Source organism: Crinia signifera, chromosome 4 (assembly GCF_055691185.1).
Source record: "Crinia signifera chromosome 4, ASM5569118v1, whole genome shotgun sequence".
NCBI lineage: Eukaryota > Metazoa > Chordata > Amphibia > Anura > Myobatrachidae > Crinia > Crinia signifera.
In genome coordinates, this window is record NC_139220.1 from 222,251,968 (window position 1) to 222,271,912 (window position 19,945).

At 39.1% G+C, this 19,945-nt stretch overlaps 2 protein-coding genes across 2 annotated transcripts in view; one reads left to right on the forward strand and one right to left on the reverse strand.

Annotated features, from left to right (window-relative positions):
- The window catches only part of CGNL1 (cingulin like 1), a 124,397-nt gene that overhangs the window by 9,312 nt on the left and 95,140 nt on the right, over positions 1 to 19,945 (reverse strand). The window contains exon 16 of the mRNA XM_083183830.1: positions 19,561 to 19,685. Within this exon, the coding sequence (XP_083039956.1) occupies positions 19,561 to 19,685 (125 nt within the window). The remainder of the gene's footprint in view (positions 1 to 19,560; positions 19,686 to 19,945) is intronic.
- LOC146072171 (uncharacterized) lies at positions 1,583 to 18,501 on the forward strand. The gene is made up of 9 exons (XM_083179503.1): positions 1,583 to 1,867; positions 3,049 to 3,115; positions 3,195 to 3,294; positions 3,553 to 3,678; positions 3,886 to 3,993; positions 4,176 to 4,394; positions 4,595 to 4,633; positions 4,851 to 5,503; positions 18,493 to 18,501. The coding sequence occupies exons 2-9, from the start codon at positions 3,110 to 3,112 to the stop codon at positions 18,499 to 18,501; spliced, it is 1,260 nt and encodes a 419-aa protein (XP_083035629.1). The 5' UTR covers positions 1,583 to 1,867; positions 3,049 to 3,109.

Genomic DNA, 19,945 nt, shown 5'->3' on the forward strand with positions numbered 1-19,945 from the left:
CATAATGCTAAAAAAGTTGTTAGAAAAATATGGTATACAACAGATATATAATTCGTAGAAATGTAGATCTTGTTTTATATCAAATTTGATTTGTGTAGGATGTCGCGCAACGCCGACCATCAAAACAGCCGGCTGAAAGCCAGTTATTATAACGTATTAAAGCCGGGGAGTTTTTGCGGTTTTGATAAATATTATAAAGCTTTGAAAAATAAATTTAAAAGATCCGATGTGAGAAAATGGTTACAAGAGCAAGACGCGTACACATTGCACAAACCGGCTAGAAAAAACTATAAAAGGAATATGATATGCGTATCGGATATAAATCAACAAGGGCAATGTGATTTGGTATAGCTCATAGATCTTTCACAGTGAATAATACAGGCAGATCATTACCAACTATAATAACACTTACCTTAGAACGAGCCAAAAGCGCTACAACGATGTGGCTGACCAACCGTGTATCAAAAATAAATAAAATAAAAATAAAAAGTTATATTCCACACGATAACTTCCACAGCATCTAAGGACCTTCTTGCTTTTAAAATAAATGAAATATCCGCGTACATAACAAAGAGGTCTGGGTATACATATGTTATGCATTTAAAGATACAGTAGCTAAAAAGTTATATTCCACACGATAACTTCCACAGCATCTAAGGACCTTCTTGCTTTTAAAATAAATGAAATATCAGAGTAACAAAGAGGTCTGGGTATACATCTGTTATGCATTTAAAGATATAGGAGCCATCCAGTCTGGTCCTGACATGTTGTAGGCATTTAAATTTAAAGACACACAGCGTGAGAAGTATAGTGTTACTTTTAGAAAGACATCAGATATGACGGATGATTGTAATTTTCAAAAGTAATTTTAAACACCGGATTCCATAGTCTTTGAAGACGTTGATATTTACGTATGACGCAATTAGCGTAGACAGCACAGCTGGGCTGGTAACAATTATATTCATTAGAAAGCTCATACCTCTGAAAAAAAACATTTTCACACGTCTATCAGTTTAATTAGGTTAGACAGTACAAAGAAAGGCCATGAAATCTTTGCAACAGAGCATGGGTGGCATCTAGTGGTCATGTATTGCAGTTGCAAGCAAGTTCCAGACGGAGCTAGAGACTACAGAATTAACTTATATATATACTGTATTATATTTAACTGAACATTATCAATGCTGATAAATAAAGGATTTATATAAAGTATATATATATATATATATAGCTATATACAGTATATATATATATATATATATATATATATATATATATATACAGTATATATAAATATATATATGTGTAATGTGATGGTATCATTATATTATGTGATGAATAAAATATGGATAAAATGCTATATTATTTAAATCAGATATATATATATATATATATATATATCTCAATCAAATTACACAGGGGTGGTGGATAAGGTATATATTTTAAATTAAAAAGCATACACATGTATATATAGGTCTTATGTAGGCTGTTGATGTTGACATATCTGTCATTTATTTAATAATATTTTATTTAATAATAAGGATAAGTATTTTATACATCACATTTTTGGTTTTATTTTATCAAGCACTATATTCTGAAAACAGCTGTGTTTTGGGTAATATTCTATATATTTGTTATGCCAGTCTTTAACTTTGGAACACAACTCATGAATATTCAAATGAAACAAATGCAACACAGATGTGCTAACTGGCTGATGTGTATATATATGTTCTCCATGAGGAACCAGGCCACACATTTTGAAGGCAGAGAACTTGAAAACTTTTGTCCACACACTGTTCAGAGAATACTTGAAGATTTTGTTCCAGAAATATTCAGAGAAAACTTGAAGATTTTGTTTCAGAAAGGAGGGGTGAGTCTATATTAATTTTCTAAATATATATATATATATATATATATATATATATATATACAATATTTCTAAATAGCATAGTTTTAATATTTTATAATATACATAGCAAGATGTTTTGTGGTCTGTACATTATACATATTGCTTTTAAAAATACAGTATATTGTGTTATTACAATTTACAGTTCGTTAATGTTAGTCATCGCAGATTACGGTATAACGGATGTGTAACGGCTGTATAAAGTGATTTTGTTATTATAGTGTAATTTTATAAGCTGGTTATCCACAATGCGGCCAGGTATGAGCAGGCTGCTGACTACACATGTGATATGGAGTAACAATATATATATATGTATATACAATATTTCTAAATAGCTTCATTTTAATATTGTATCATTGTATTATACATAATGATTTTAAAATAATGAGCTAGTTATCACATTTATATGTGTTGTCTGCGGACTACGCATGTGATATGATGGGTGGGGTGCTGCATTAGCATTGTTGGATCACCTGTAATTAATTTACATAGATGAGGTTTTTTGTGAGAGCGTTAATAGTTTTATGTGATTTTGTGCACGCAAATTTCGTTATGTAGTAGTTTGTTGCGGCATGCATTGTATTGTGATGTATTGGGAGTACATACAGGCATACTGGCTGCTTGTTGTTAAACATTTATTTAGGAAAGAAAAATATTGAGCCTATGGTACTTTAACTGTCCATTTGCATGTGCAGTGATTAGTGTATTGTGGTCTGTACATTATACATATTGCTTTTAAAAATACAGTATATTGTGTTATTACAATTTACAGTTCGTTAATGTTAGTCATCGCAGATTACGGTATTACGGCTTTGATATATATAAATAGCAACATTTTAATATTGCATCATTGTCTTATACATAATGGTTTTAAATAATGAGCTAGTTATTACATTTTCATGTGTAAAGCCGCACGCTATGCTGCCATGTATGGCTGTCTGCTGGCTAAACATGCGATATGGTGGGATTAGTCATTAGCATTGTTGGATCCCCCTGTAATTAATTTTTATAGGCCGATCTATAGAATACAATGTCAGGAGGTATTCATAGATCAGGTTTTTGTGAGAGCGTTAATAGTTTTATGTGATTTTGTGCACGCATATTTCGTTATGGAAACTTATCTTGTTATCTTTTATTATCAACAGTGCCATCTAGTGGTTGTTGCAGAAAACACCTTTGAACTTAAGCTATCAACAAAACATCAACATGCAGGTGTGTATATGATATTTACAATAGTTTAACAATAGCTTATTGTATTGTTATTTCAACTTATTATTATTATTTATTACAGAGAAAGGAATACAAAACCATTAATGCAAATAAAATAAGTCTCAGAGACTTTCAAGATTTACCCAGCTTTCAACAGCAATCAAATGAGCAGACAAATACGTGTAAGTTTACAGATCAAAGACACAATGTTGTTGCTAGGGCATGATTTGTTAAGGCACAGGGGCTATTGACAGGTGTTATAAATGTTACGCTGTTGGTGTTAATTATTATTACCAGGCTCAGTTGTATTATTCACAGGTTCTGTTAAGACAAGCAACCTATTGGTATAAATGTTACACGTGTTGATTGTATTTTTCGTTCTACAAAATTGTTGTGTTAATTTTTATTTTATTTTTTATGTATATATTATTTTAAATCAGTTTCAGATGTCACAAATGTCGCATCTGAAGTTGGATCATTTGGTTCGGATTTCACAGTCGGTCCGGATCTGACGACATTCGAAAACCCATACGCAGCATACTCTGATTTGTCCGAATCGCAAAAATGTAGGTGGTCATAAGCCGTCAAAAAATGTGATGTATGTTAAAAAATGTGATATATTATTATTTCCAAAAATATGTCTCTCTCTCTCTCTCTCACGCTATCTCGCGCGAACTCTCACGTTCTCACTCATATATATATATATATATATATCCTGTTATATTCATTTTTATACCGCCTGTGATATTAATGTGTTATTTGTTCTCTGTTAGTATCGCCGATTATGTCGAAATCTGATGCAGAACACATAATGGATGATCTCTGGAATTTACCATCGGCAAAACACTATAAACAGCTATACCAGACCCCGGCTATACAAGGTGAATTTTGACGATTGGCTAGCGGTGTTTTTATAAAGTGTTTTTGTGTTAAATGTTGCATATCGCCGCAAAATCATGAATAGTGTCCACAGGAGTTGTTGTTATCATGACTTAAATGACAGTTTTTTTTTTTTTTCTCAAGTCAGCGAATGTATCGTTAATTGATAATATATGTATTACAGATGACATAGCTAGCCGGTATGAACCTACGGTACCTAGGGACGATACTTGTGAAGCGGGACCATCCGGATACAGAGAACCGACATCGGGTGCTGAATCAAACGCCAAACAACACAACAGCGCTTTGGCTAAAGGCGCAAAAAGAGCCCAGATCAGCGATCAAGCTTTCTGGTCATTGTTTAAAGGAACCATGCCGGCGCAAACCTTTGACAAATACCCGGGTATGTTTATTTATTTGGTTTCTTATATAGCACAACATTTACCTTTGTTCTTTACAAATGGAAACCACAGGTATTAAACAGCCTGTGTAGACGTAAGCCGACAACGAAGGTGGGGGGGTGGGGTGATCCTGAAGGTGTTATAAAGCGACTGTCTTTGTGGCCGCGTATGTGTAACTAAAACGGTGTGATTTTTATTACAGTAGGAACCACGCCGATGGAAAGATCTGGCAAATATTCAGGTGTGTAATGTAATGTTTATTTATTTAGTTTCTTATATAGGACCGCGTTCATCATTGTTTTTTACAAATGGCAACCACAGGTGTTAAACAGACTGTGTAGATGCAAACCGACATGGATGGGGTGGGTGTTTTGGGAGGCGGGTCTGAAGGTTTTATAAAGCGGTTGTCTTAGCGTCCGCGAATGTGTAACTAAAACGTTGTTATTTTTTATTTACAGCGGATCCGCGACGATTCGCAAAAATGATAGCCGCGGCCGGGGTTGCTCAACCACTCAATGCTGAAATGGATGGGGGTGAATCAGCTAAAACGGCGATCGACCCACAACGCCAAGAAAATGTATCAAGGGCCGAGATCATGGCAACCGAGCGCGACGATTTCAAGCCAAGCAAGCGGAGAATTTCAAAAAGTCGATCCGGTCAAGAAAACAAGGCCGATTTATCAGACCTTAAAAGAAGATTGAAATATTCGGAAGGTAGACCCGTGAGAAAAAGAATTGCATTACAAACAGTGCCAACCGTGAGTAATGTGGATTACCCGCACGCATTTACAACACCTGCAACACCTACTGAATCCGACATTGACATTGCCGGTAATACAAAGACTGTGAAGACTCGTAAAACTTTACGACTGTCAAGAGAGAGATACACGCCGCTGACGGATGATGATGTCATCGTGATTTCAGACACGCAGGAACATCATACTGCAGAAACGCAAAGCGTGGTCAGTAACACACCTGCAGCTACATTATCCGCTAATGATGAGGACTTAAATGGGCAAACATTTTTTATCACCCCTAGTGAAGAGTCAGTCTCAAATACACCACAGAATGATGATGAGACTGTAACATCTGTAGCCGGAATCCCTGATAAAGTAATGGGTGATGATTACACAAAACTACCCAGTGTTTTTACCACGGTCGGCGAGGCATCCGCATCGGGCGGTGCGGATGCCCCGCCGACCGTGGTATCGACAGACATAGTTGATGGGGTTCAGAATGTGGAACAATTAGGACAAGATGCGGAAATACAATACTACGCGGTCATGGGGAGGATGCGTGAGCATATAGGGTACATGCGTAGAAATGTCAATACCATGTTGAACCGTATAAAAGATGAGCTTTATGGTTCAAAAAAGAAGCCAGAGATCATTAAAGAACTTGTAGAAATGTACATGAATGTAACATCAAATCATATATCAGAGACCGTGAGGACTAGGGATTTTATTAAAGCGAACATGTATCATTTTGCCGAGATAATTGAAACGGATCCGTGACTAGGCATGGTGGGTTATGGATTGAAACATAATTTACATGTGTGTAAAAAAGCCCCAAGAATTAAAGCAAATGTACCGTGCAAAATCTCACACTTATTTCGCCGTTCGAAAATAAAACAGGCTTTAAAATGCATATACAGGCTGAGAAAGCGTAAACAACACAGGGGGCGAGGCACAACCCCAACCCCGTGTGCACAGGCTGACAAATCACCGGACCAACCATTACCGGGTGACGCTGCGTCACCTGACAATGTTGAACACCCCGCAACGCCCATGCATAATGACATAGATGGGGGTTCGCCACCCGGTAATGGTGAAGGTCGGCGAGATGTGTACTTAGAAGCTGTTAACAGGTATGAGCGACACCATCCTAATTTCAGAGCTATTGAGTATCATAATCATTTTCAATTTGTTAATTTGGAAAGAGTTACATCATTTGCAGAGGGTGTTGAAGCCGTACACAACGCTATACAGGTTATGATTGATGAATTCATGGTTGGTGTTGACCCTAATGATCGTGTACAGTTAAGATTGGAGGGGGGTGGTTTACACAACGCCATCTACTCACACCGAAAGCCGCAAGAATCATTAGACGCTGTCAGTTTCTTGAATCAAATTACAAACACTCTTCAAAGTAACGCTGAATTCTTATTAGGCACGGGTTTAAGGTTTGTGATCACTGTTTTTAGAAATAGAGCGGGTGGGGCCCTAACTGGTCGCGGCCTTAGACGCATTCCATACAGCTTAATTATAGAAAGGCGCAGAAGACACCTGTACGATTTCAACAATACGCACAATTATTTGTGCTTTGCGGCATCGATCTGCAAACTTCTGGATAAAGGTAATGCCACAGACGCTGAAATACACGATCGGGCGCTTCAAATTCATAAGGATTTGAACCTACCGATCGATAAAGCAGTCAGCTTTAGCGACGTTGTTGTTTTTGAAAAACACTTAAAAACAAAAATTACAATATTATATCATAATAATCGTTCTTGGCATTACTATTCTTCAGATATGCGCTACGGTGATACCCTGTATGTATTATATCACGATTCACACTATTATGGACTGATTAATATCTGCGCATTTCTCGGATCGAGATTTTTCTGTTCCTTATGTAATCGAACTTATGAGCGCAAAAATAGCCACGATTGTCTTTTCTTTTGTAAGGCTTGTCACAGACAAGCGTGCGCTGATGATGGGGCTTCCGCATTAAGATGTTCGGTTTGTAGGGTGTTTTGCAGATCGCGTGAATGTTTAGAGGAGCACAAATCCTTAGCTTTAGATCGCAAAATATCCTGTCTTGAACATGTTTATTGCGACAGGTGTTGTCTCTACCGTCGCAGGTCTCATGAGTGTCAGGGGCTAAAGTGCTCTACTTGCAAGGCATATGTTGATGGGTTTGCGGATCATTTGTGTTACATACAGCCCATCAAAGCGGAAGAACCCACCACCAAATACATCTTTTATGATTTCAAATGCATGCAGGAGACAGGTATACATATACCAAACTACTGTTACGCTCTCACATTAATGGGTGAGAAATCCTGGGAGTTTAAGGGCAAAGGTTGTATCGATGATTTTGTAAAGACGTTCATGAAACCAAAATTTGCGCATTACACATTCATAGCCCATAACGCTGGGCGGTATGATGCGTATTTTGTATTGAACAAGATCATCAAAGAACGGTATACTGTATCCCTCATCTCTAATGGCGGAAACATAATGTGTATCACAATAAAAGATCTGAAGATTAGGTTTATAGACTCTCTCAATTTTCTCCCCATGAAATTGAGCAGATTTCCAAAGGCCATGGGATTTGATGGCGTTAAAGGTCATTTCCCGCATTTTTTTAACACAGCCGATAACCAAAATTACATAGGGGGCATGCCCTCAATAGAATATTTTGGCCTACAACACATGATGCCTGAGGAGGCCGCTGATGTTACAGAGTGGTACGAAAAAAACAAACACAAGGTGTTTAATTTTCAAAAAGAATTAATACGATATTGTAAAGAGGATGTCAGAATATTGCAAAAAGGGTGCGCAGCTTTCAGATCAGCCGTTATAGCCATGACAGAACAGGAGTTTGTAATAGCGGCTGAGAAAAAAGATGTAGCCGTTAAACGTCACGTTGATCCATTCCAACTGACGACTTTAGCGTCGGTTTGTATGGCTATGTATCGTTGTAAATATTTACAGGCAAACACATTGGCTCTTGTACCGGGTGATAACTATCACAAGACCCAGAAGCGTTACTCAACACCAGCCATACAGTGGTTAATGTACATAGAACACAAAGAAGGTGTGAGTATAAGACACGCTTTACAAGGTGGTGAGAAGAAAGTCGGTAGATACAGTCTGGATGGTTACGCCGTGATTAACGGCGTGCCAACAGCTTTTGAATTCCAGGGGTGTTTTTATCACGGTTGTGACAACTGTTACAAAGACGATGATGAAAACAATCTGACTAAAACAACCTACGGTCAACTGCGACACAAGACACAGTTAAGGATACAATTCCTTAAACGGTGTGGATTTCAGATAAGGGAGATGTGGGGGTGTGAGTGGAAGAAAATGAGGGAGACTGATGAGGAGCTTCAGGTTTTTCTGAAAGGTTTGGAAATCCCTGAACCCTTGGATCCTCGTGATGGTCTTTATGGCGGACGCACTAACGCCATAAAACTTTATCACAAGACAGAGTGCGATGAAAAAATACACTATTTTGACTTTACTAGCCTATACCCATTTGTCAACAAGACCAAAACATATCCTATACGTCACCCACGCATCATTTATAAGGACTTTGATGATGTCACAAAGTATTTCGGTTTTGTTAAATTAAAAATTAATCCTCCGCGAGGCCTTTTCTTTCCAGTTTTACCGGTTAAAATGAATGGTAAGTTAATGTTTCCGCTGTGCCGCACATGCGCCGAATCTGGACAGTGTGAGCCGTGTGTTCATGACTCAGAAAACCGCGCCCTAACCGGTACATGGTGCACAGTGGAGATAAATCTTGCTATAGAAAAGGGGTACAAAGTGTGTAAAATCTATGAGGTGTGGCATTTTGATGAGAGATCTGATGATCTGTTTTCAGGTTACATTAAAACACACCTCAGAGATAAACAGGAGGCTTCTGGTTACCCTGATTGGTGTACAGACTCTGTGAAACAACAAGAGTACATAGACGCGTATCAAAAAAATGAGGGCATAGCTTTAAGACACGAACACATAAATGTCAACCCCGCCAAAAGACAAATTTCTAAATTGTTTTTAAACTCATTATGGGGTAAATTTGGTCAACGTAGCAACATGCCCAATACTTGTCTAGTGACAGATCCTGATAAGCTTTTTGAATATGCCTTTCAACCACACTATGAGGTGTCTGCTTTAGACTTCATAGACTCAGAAACTGTTATGGTCAACTGGAAATACGCCAAAGACCATTATACCAGATCTTCAACAACAAATATATTTATAGCAGCATTTACCACAGCGCACGCCCGCGTCGAGTTGTACAACCTATTGGATAGATTACAAGATAGATGTCTGTATCACGATACAGATTCTGTAATTTTTGTCAGCAGGCCCGGTGAGTGGAATCCGCCATTAGGCGATTATCTAGGGGAGTTGACCAGCGAACTACCATCTGGTACGCATATAACAGAGTTTGTTTCAGCCGGCCCCAAGTCATACGGCTATAGACTAAGCAACGGCAAGACGAGCCTCAAGGTCAAAGGTATAACGTTGAATGTTTGTAATGAGCAGCACGTTAACTTTGACAGTCTGAAAGAACTGGTCTTAGATTATCCTTTAAACCCCAAAGGCGAGGATCAGAAAAAAATTGTGACCAGGCAGCCCGGTATAGTACGTGTGAAAAAGTACTGGCAGATTGAAACCCGTATGCTGCAGAAAACGCAAAAGTGCGTTTACACTAAACGTAACCTCACGGATAATTTTACAACCCTACCATTTGGTTATTAAGATGGATATCCGTTTTCAACACCCCTTCTCCTGTATTTTAGCCGGACCCTCCAATTCGGGGAAAAGTTATTTTGTGAAAACGCTAATACAACACGCATCCACACATATGACGCATGTACCTGATAATATTGTTTGGTTTTACACCTGTTGGCAACCGATATACGACCAACTTCTGAGTGCTCACCCTGGTATGCGTTTTATAGAGGGGTTGCCCGAGTCATTTAGCGACGACCAGCTTTTTCCCCCTGATAAGATTAATTTAACGGTGATAGATGACTTGATGGATGCCGCGAGTAATAATTCTGAGGTTGAGAAAGCGTTCACAAAGTATGTGCACCATCGTAATCTCAGTGTCATGTACCTTGTGCAAAACATATTTTGTCAAGGTAGAAAGAGCAGGACTATACATTTAAACACAAAATACATGGTCCTGTTTAAAAACCCCAGGGATAAAATGCAGGTTAGCATTCTGGCTAGACAAATGTACCCATCAAAATATCGTTTTTTTCTTGAAGCCTATGAGTCCGCTACGGAGCCACCATACGGTTATTTACTGGTTGATTTAAGAAACAATGCCCTTGATGATTATCGTTTACGAAGCGGTTTATTTCCCCCCGACACACCAGTAGCTTATGTTGTTAAGAAGCGGGGTTCTAAATAGCTATAACCGCGCATCCTATAGTCATTCATTACCACTTCTAACAGCTGTGAACATGTCGACCAGGATAAGACGTAATTGGGCCCTTTTAAAAACCCTCATTAATGCCAAACCGGCCCAAAGAAACGCTATATTATCCAACGCTTCAAACGATTTGGTGACAGCCATATGTGAGATTGCTCTCAATACGCTTAAAGGTAAAATACCCCTGTCACAGCGCCAGTTGAACTACCTTAAAAAGAAGAGGAGCCTTATAAAATCGCTTTGTAATAAGAAATGCGCCATTGGGAAAAAGAAGAGGTTGGTGAAACAGTCGGGTGGGTTTATCGGATCGTTGCTAGGATTTGCCATTCCATTAATTACCGGACTACTGTCTAATCGTTGATGGAATACGCTGAGAAAATGTATCTGGTCCCCCAGCAACAGATAGACCGTTTAAACAACAAACCAACCGGCGATGATATACGCAAAACAGCCACGCAAAGCCTAGATGCTGAGATCATAAGTATACTACATAATAATGCTTTATCAGAGTATGAAAAGGCAAAACGCTACACAGCTGTGTTACAGAGATACCTGGTGTTGAGTAAACAAACTGATAGAGAAATGTCAACTTTAACGCTTTTATCACCCGGTGCAAATGCTGTTGAGGATACCGCTAACCCTACACAAGATGATGCTACCGACGCTGTTTACCACGATGTCTTGAACAGTGTTAATGCGCGGTATAAAAAGAACTGTGAAATACTAATGAGTAAAATGGTTCGCTCTAAAGACGTTGCGAATTGGGACCGCAAGGGTGTGTTTATGTATAAAGGCGTCACAGTGCCAGGATCCAATGTGTTAGACTTGATAAGGGGTATCACGCAAAATCACAGCGTGACGAGTCATAAAATGCCTAACGGCTGGATTGAATTTATGCGCGCTATGGCTGAGTTGAATATCCCGTCCACTGTAGTTGGTAATGCATCAAACAGATTACAGTTAGATCGCTTAAAAGCTGAAATCTACGATGATGAAATTGGCAATGTAAATATAGCCTCCCCAATACACAACATTAAAAAAAGTCGTATAAATGTTTTAAATTCCCCCGGGTTAACAACGCCACACGGCTACTTACTACCGAGGAAAAGATCCGTAAATCTGTTTCAGGATTCGCAGTGGTTGAACCTTTAACATATAACTAATTTATAATGTTTTTATACAATGTATTTTTGTGCGTTTAATTTGTACAATGACGTTTAATTTGTATTGTATCATGTATTTAGTGTATTGTTTTAACTGTAAAGTTTATCGTGTTATTCGTGATTAACTTGCTGTAAATACATTTTGTCTGTACCAATAAAATAAGATTATGATTTATAAAATGCTGTTTTGTTCTTTGATTCTAATCAGTTTGTCTGCAAAAATGTACAATCACACGGTATAAAGTTCAATAAGCAAGATTTTTTAATAGAAAGTAGCCATAAGCAATGTACATACAGCATTTCAATCACAACATTAGTTACAAGTTACACAAACAATTTTGTATTACACATCAAACACATGTTGGTTACTGGTGACACAGGACTGTATACAGTTACCCGTATATCGACTCAAACAATGACTTCTAGGGAGACGTCTTACAAAGTTTGATACATAGCGATCATTACGTTTTGTATCATAACTAAAACGGGCCAACACATCTGTATATTTGTAATTTTTACACATGAAAAATATAAAGTATATACAATATTGTCCACAAACGGTACTGTTAAAACCTTGCAACTGCTTATTTTGGTGGTAAATTCTTTTTGAATTTGAGTTTAAAAAATTTATTATGGCCTTTGGGAATAGGGGGTTGTCAGGTTCTAATCCGTAAGAGTCCAAAAAGTAACACTCGCTCTGGTTGTTAAAATAAACGGCCAACCAATGCTCCCCCGGTTGGGTGCTGGTATTTGTGTTGATTACAAACGCGCAGGGGTATTGCGATAGTTTACCGCTCGGTAGCATATCGCACGGGAAGGTCCCTTTAAAAAACAGCCGCGTCACCGGATTAGCGTACAGTATACAATTTATCTGTAATGTGTTCATATCGCTGCTTGGGGTGATGAATATTGGTAAATATACGATAAATATAAAAATTATTTATTTCATTTATAGATAATCATACAGCACATCGCGCCTCTGGTTGATCTCGATGATATTATCAAATAATGCGTATATTATTATGTTGACTGTCCGGTCTAGTGCTCCTGCAAACCGGAATTCAGCTCGTAGATTACCGGTTCTGATTAGAGACAGATGCTCCGCGCATTCCTGTTCAGGCGACAGATCAAAAGCAAATAGTGTGTAGCCGTTGAGGTACTCTTCACGGTCAATTAGTATACCCGAATCTGATTTCTGCTTATTTGTGATCTGAATGAGCGACATATACTCGCGAACCGCGTTACCGTGTTCAAAGTCTGGTTGAAATGGTTTGGCCGGATGCGGTGTTCCATCCAGGTATAGGGATGCGAAGTTTACATTTTTATGTTCAAACCGTAGAGGGTTTTTGTCATAGGCTCCTGAAAACGCTTCATTATCTACAAAAGCGGCTATAACGGTTTTTGGTACCTGGCCTAAAAACAGGTTTTCTAAATTAAATACGCGGCTCCCCGTCGGTATACTATAGATCTTCATGCCCACTCTATCGATCGCGTATTTGGCGTTGGTGGCCAGTAAGGCCTGGGCGTGTCCAATCCGGACTGCGGGTGAGACCTGAACTCTTTTCACAAACAGGGACGCTGCAACAATCTGAATTTTAAAGGCCTCCGCTTCAGCAGACATTAAGCAGAAAGCATCTTTGTTTCTGATGAGTTTTATCTTCAAGTCCACGGCGTTCAATATTAGTTTATGTTGATGAAAAAGGTCACAGTGTAGCGGCCCCAATAATTCAACCGTTCGACTTTGTGCCGTTGTTCTTGCCCTTTTTATAAACCCTGTGTTTACACCATCCAGGGTTCTTGTGTTGTGTTCTCCAGCCACATCTTTGTAGAATAATCCAGTTGTGTGTTTTGTGGATAACGCATCTGAGCTATAATTCAGTATGGTCTCTATGTAGGCCCTATAAGCGTAAAGATTATTGGACTGCGATATGAGCCTATCGCCCAAAGTGACATCAACCTGGCTAAATAAAGTTGCTATGGGGTAATTAATAAGAGCGACCTTGGCGTCTTGAGGTATAGCAGTGTTATCAGGCCGTACGATCTTGCAGGTCACGTACAGCAACGTGTTGTTCAGATCGTAGTAGTGTTCCCCGCTGGCCGCTATGTAGAATTCAAGCGGCGCGGTCTCGGATAATGCCGCCAAAGGTTGAACTTCGACGTAGAGGCTTTTCTCTACGCTGGTCTGCGTCGGTGGTACGTCAAAAAGGTCAAGTTCAGATTTTGCGCATTCCATGGATTCATTGTGTATGAAAGACATGCTTAAAAAATATCACCGACCCTTCGCTTCGGTTTCCTTTTTTTAATTAAGCCGCGTCTGCTCCGTTTTTTGTTTAAAAGGGGTCTGCACCATGTCGGAAGTCGTATTGCCCGCTTCCGTTTATTTTTAGCCGCCCCTTTCCTGGCATAGATTAAACCTGATCCATCTTGCTTCGCTTGATTTGCGTCGTGTATTTTGCTCACAACCGCCGCTGTGGCTTGTCCGATGACGTCTTTCGCGATGTTGCGTGCTGCATTCTTCACGTGGGGCTTTGCTATCGCCAGCCCTCTTCGGAAAAGCGGTACCGCTTTTCTGAACAGGCTTCGAAAAATTCCACCTAAACCGCACCCGTACATATACGCGCTGCCGTGAAAACCGGGTAATCCATTACCGGCCTGTGTTTTATAATATTGCGCGTAGAGCCCCGGGTCCCCATAATTTTTAACGGCCACCATTGTCTTTAATAAAATTCGGATTTGCGGCGTCTGAAATGTAGTTTCACGTTCGCTTTCCCAAACTTGAATGACATGTTTTCGTTCTGATCATTCTTTATCTCTATGGCTATAGTGTCAAAATGCGTCTTGCACAACGGAACATAATCGGGCTTCTCATACCGTATAGTGACCATCTCGTTGTTACGGCCCTTTATTTCAACGGTGCGCAACAACGGGACATAACTATCACCGACCCTCTGATGTTCGATAATATCTGTGTACACGAAGAGCGTATATTGCCCTCCGCTGATGTCGGCGCACGGTTTTAAAAACTTAGTTTTCGGGTATAACCCCAGTATTCTCGACAATTTAGGACCGGCTGTGATGTTGTACATCGCCTTGTTGTCGATGATTATCTCTCGTTCAAGCGGATCGTACAATAGTTTTAAACCATCCAGTTTATGTCGGTCAATTTCAGCGTTGAAAGAAAACAGTAACGCCCCGATGGTTTCATAAAACCCCGGTTTAACGCAAACCCTCGTTGATGTACCGCTCGTCCCATCCCACTTTGTTATTTTCAACACACAATCACGCACATCGATTGTATTCCAGGTGTGTGGGTATTGTATTTCTGTAAGAGCTACTTCCCAATCTCCACTTAAGTCTATCGGCCTTGCTAACTTTGTGGTATAGTCAGAAATCTTATTTTGTGGAAATGTATCGGCTGAGGCGTTACTCGGCAATGTTATGTAGAAGGGTTTGTCATCCATCTTCCTCTTTGTTTATATATCTTTTATCTCCGATGCAGCGACCCAACTGTTAAATTTTGTGGGGTATCCACGCCACTTGACTAATACGTGTTTCCTCCCTCTAACCGTCTTATTTTTTAAAATCTTCTCCACTTTGTAAATCCTATTATAGTTTTTCGGTATACTTTGAAGTTCTTCGGGGTAAAAACTACCAGTTATAGCCTCCCCGTAGAGATCCTCCAACGTGTAAAGCGGCTTAAGTCCTTTAGTGTTCACGCCGCGTATTACAAATATTTCCTCAGAAAAACTCTGTTCGTAACCTTTCTGAAATATATCCTTATATTTTGAGATACGAACGTGGTCCCCGACCGCTAAACAAGCCTTTGTTTTCTTACTTCTAAAGTAATCGCCATATATCGTCTTGAAGACATCCAGCGCATTAGAGCCATCAACCTCATTCGGAGCTCGCTTAATCGTTCTATGGTATGTGTTATTATAACTGGTAATGAACGCTTGTAAAACGTCTATATATCGGTATGTATTATTCGCCGTGAAATATCGCCACATTCGTGTTTTTAAAGTCCTATTGAAGCGTTCTATAACGGCGGCTTTCACATCATTATTGGTTGTGAAATGTTGTATACCGTATTTTTCTAACAACTTTTTTAGGACTTTGTTTAGAAACTCTTTACCATTATCGGTTTGTAGTTTCCTCGGTACGTCCCCCTGTTGGAATAATTTTTCAAAAGCCTTAGCGACAGTCGTCGCGCTCTTAGCAGTCAGACTTTCAGCCCAGGCCCTCTTACTGAATATATCGATGACGGTTAGTATATATTTTACGCCGTCGTTGTGCTTTGCCAGATCTATGAGTGATACCAAATCACATTGCCACTGTTGATTTATATCCGATACGCATATCATATTCCTTTTATAGTTTTTTCTAGCCGGTTTGTGCAATGTGTACGCGTCTTGCTCTTGTAACCATTTTCTCACATCGGATCTTTTAAATTTATTTTTCAAAGCTTTATAATATTTATCAAAACCGCAAAAACTCCCCGGCTTTAATACGTTATAATAACTGGCTTTCAGCCGGCTGTTTTGATGGTCGGCGTTGCGCGACATCCTACACAAATCAAATTTGATATAAAACAAGATCTACATTTCTACGAATTATATATCTGTTGTATACCATATTTTTCTAACAACTTTTTTAGCATTATGTTTAGAAATTCTTCCAGCTGATTAAGATATCGCGTACTTTATATATGTGTTATCTCACATAACCAATATCAGTGTATGAAGTTACAGTATCAAACCAATTATATTTTAATACGGGGGTTAATATTATTTATACCACTTTGATATCAAACGTGATACGATCATATCAAGTTTGATATCAAATTGGTATAAATGGGGGCGTGGACAACCTGTATAAAAGGGGCGTGGACCTGTCAAAACCAATTAGTTTGAAGAAAAAGTGTGCCTTATCTACTGACCTTTCCTCAATGCTGATTCATTATTCTCAGGAACCCTGCATGTCATATTGGTAAGTTATCTAGAGAGCGGCAGGAACTTCACAGTGCACTTACACATACAAAGTTGGCCTTCAAAGCAACATTCTGTTTCAATTGGGAGAACTGATCAATTATCGGGTTCTAGATCCAACAATTATGATGACATATCTGCGCTATTTGCAATAAGTAATTAAAAAAGCATTGACTGCCTAAAATGTACTGTATAAGAAATCAGATCTGAGGACAGGGGTTCTGACAGAAGCCTGACCCTGCAATATACAAGAAGTGAAATGATGGCATTAGTGATCACTTAACTTCTCTCTTAGGACCCAACAACACTATTGCATGTACAATCTGCTATGGAACACTCTCCCGGTAATACCTCTATAGATTGTAGCCCATAGGCTACAGCGGCTAATGATGCCTTCTGTTGCTGGGGCCAAGCTCTGGAAACTACCCCTTTTACACCAAGGAAAAACCCAGGTTGGACCCAGGTCAGTTTTGGTGTAAAAGGGGACAACCCAGGTCCAGTAACACTGGTCTCCTACCCAGGTCCTGACCAGGACCCGGGTAGTGCTGAAAGGATACCAGAAGTGCTGGATGCCTTTCCATAGTGCGCTGCAGTGACAAAAGACAGCAGCCAGGAAGGATACAGGCCGTGCACACAGAAATAATAATTGGATGCAGTATCATTTATGTTATTTTTTTTTATGTTATTTTCTTTAAATATATATATTTTACAAAATAAACAAACCAACAATCTTCAATGCTAACTAGTCATGTCTTTTGATTTTTATTTTAAATCATTGAATGAAGGTTGGCTGGCAGTTTATCAGTCCTAAAATGAACATTTTTAATGTCATCCATATGGAAAAGCAGGGCTGACCCAGGTTCAGTGTAAACGGCACAGACCTGGTTCCGACCTGGGTCACAGTGCTGTGTAAATGGGGTAGGAAGCTGGGTCCAACCCTGGAAACTCCTGTGTTCAAAGACCAGTGTCTGACCAGGGATTTTGGTGTAAAAGGGGTATTATGGTGTCTGCTTCTACGGTCGGAAATGGAGGAACTGCGGTAGTCCCTCCCTTGAGTAAGTGGTGGAGCTAATATATGGTAATTTGTGTCATTTAAGCCACATCTCTTATATATTAACCCACTATTCCTGGCCACTTCCTTAGGAAGCAGGAAGGATGCAAAAAATCCTAGAATTTCTAGCAATTTCTAGAAGAGTAGGTAAGTATGGGGATACATGCCACATTATTTATAAAGCAAATTTAGCTTTGGGAGGAACATATCTCTAAGTTAGTAGCTGTAAAGTTACAAAAATAAAACTGTCACACAGCATGGTTGCCATTTGCATAAACCTGCTGAAACAGGCTGATGCACAATCCAATGCAAGACCGTTCTATGCTCCAGATCTGAGCACACACATCTTCAGATTCTTGCAGCTGAACAAGTATAACTGGGTGTCAATGGGGTGTTTGCATTTATGCAGAATTGCAGCATTAAGTGTACAAAAATATGCCACATGGATGTGTACAACTCTGTATCTGAGCAAATATCCTTATTCTGTATGTACAGAATGCAAATATAATTGCCCCACATTTACGTTTAACTCTCCACCAGACTTACAGTGAGAAGAGCTGCTACATAACTTGTAGAGGGATCCATTTCATATAATGTCTAGACTTCTGTATGGATGTACTTTTCCTTAGAATGCAAGCTCTTGGGTAGGGCCCTTTCCCTCTTCTTCTTCCTCCTTGGCACTCACCATACCCTGTATTTTATCTCCTTCTCCCTTTCAGCAACTCTGACACTGCTTACCTATACTATGGGTATAGGGTACTGTGGGGAGTGGTTTGCCTTCTGTCATGTGACTTATCATTGCCTGCTCCTACAAGTACAAGGAGCTGCCGTACCCTCGCCCATGTATCCATCACTCCCTGAGTGTGATTTTACTGCGATGCCTATTATGTTTTGTACTCAATCAATTGTTCACTCTTGTACATTGTATTTATCGCATTATATGCATACCCCTTGTGGTGCCTAATAAATAAATGATATCATGAAAGCTAGTTTCAATATATAATATACAGGAACAAAATAAATTTATAAGATATTTTTAATGCATATTTTTTAAAGCTTGTGTTCAGAAAAGATCATGATCATGCATTATTGCCACTTACCGCAGCAATAAGAAGTTATAAATATTGCCTTGATCTCTTACAAAAAATAAATTGCACGCGCTGGGACAAGGGCTCATAGGAGCCCATGACTGTGATGATTTGGGAGTGATTTCTATTGTAAACACTTCTCATTCATTACTGTACATGTGCCATCTATAGGTTACAATGGCAAACACCATCTGGAGATAGCATTAGCTAATGGGGCCAAGCTCCGGAAAGGTTTGCAGGGAGACTTCCAGTAACAATGTTCGCTTCCTTGTGACTTTGGATAACTACTTTGTATTGTTGCGTCAAAATCTGAGAACTTTTGACCCAGAGAATAAAGTAATAATTAAAGTTGGTTGATTGGTTGATTTTCATCAATGTTGGTTAAAAACTGGAGCAAGAATTTCAGTGATGGTATTTTACTCTCAAATCTTTGGGTTCTAATTTGGCATTACACCTTGTACTACAATAACTGTATATTGAAGAATTGAGTCAAAAGGGAAATGTAGTTAAATAACATCAAATGCAAATATAATTGTATGTGAGAAAAAAAATGATTGGCTTTTGCTTTGGCATAAAGCTTGTATCCTATACACTTAAACCACCACCAGAAGTACTAAATAACAACAACCACATAAGACATTAAGAGGTTAAAAATGATTGCATCTGAAATAAAACTCCACATACAACAAGCTACACTACCTTTCTTCATTTTCCAGGCGTTCTTCCAACTCTGCTATTCTTCCTTCCATCTGAGCGACAAGCCCTTCTTTATTGGATCGATGTGAATTTTCAAGATGAGCAATTCTGCTTTTCAGATCTTTGTTCTAGAGAAAAGGTGCAGTGGGTCACACAATGTACAGCTTTAAATGTTACACAATGCAATTTAATGAATCAACCATAACTTATGAATCTTAGAAGAACAATGGTTTCTCTATTTACTACAGTCCCAAATATCTATTCCTGCAATTACAGAGATCCTGCTTACTTGATTCAATTAGATGTGAGGGGTTCAAGTTGTCATTGCAACAGAGTGGAAATATAATGTAACAGTACCTCATTGCGGCCAGATCTCACCTCGGATTCT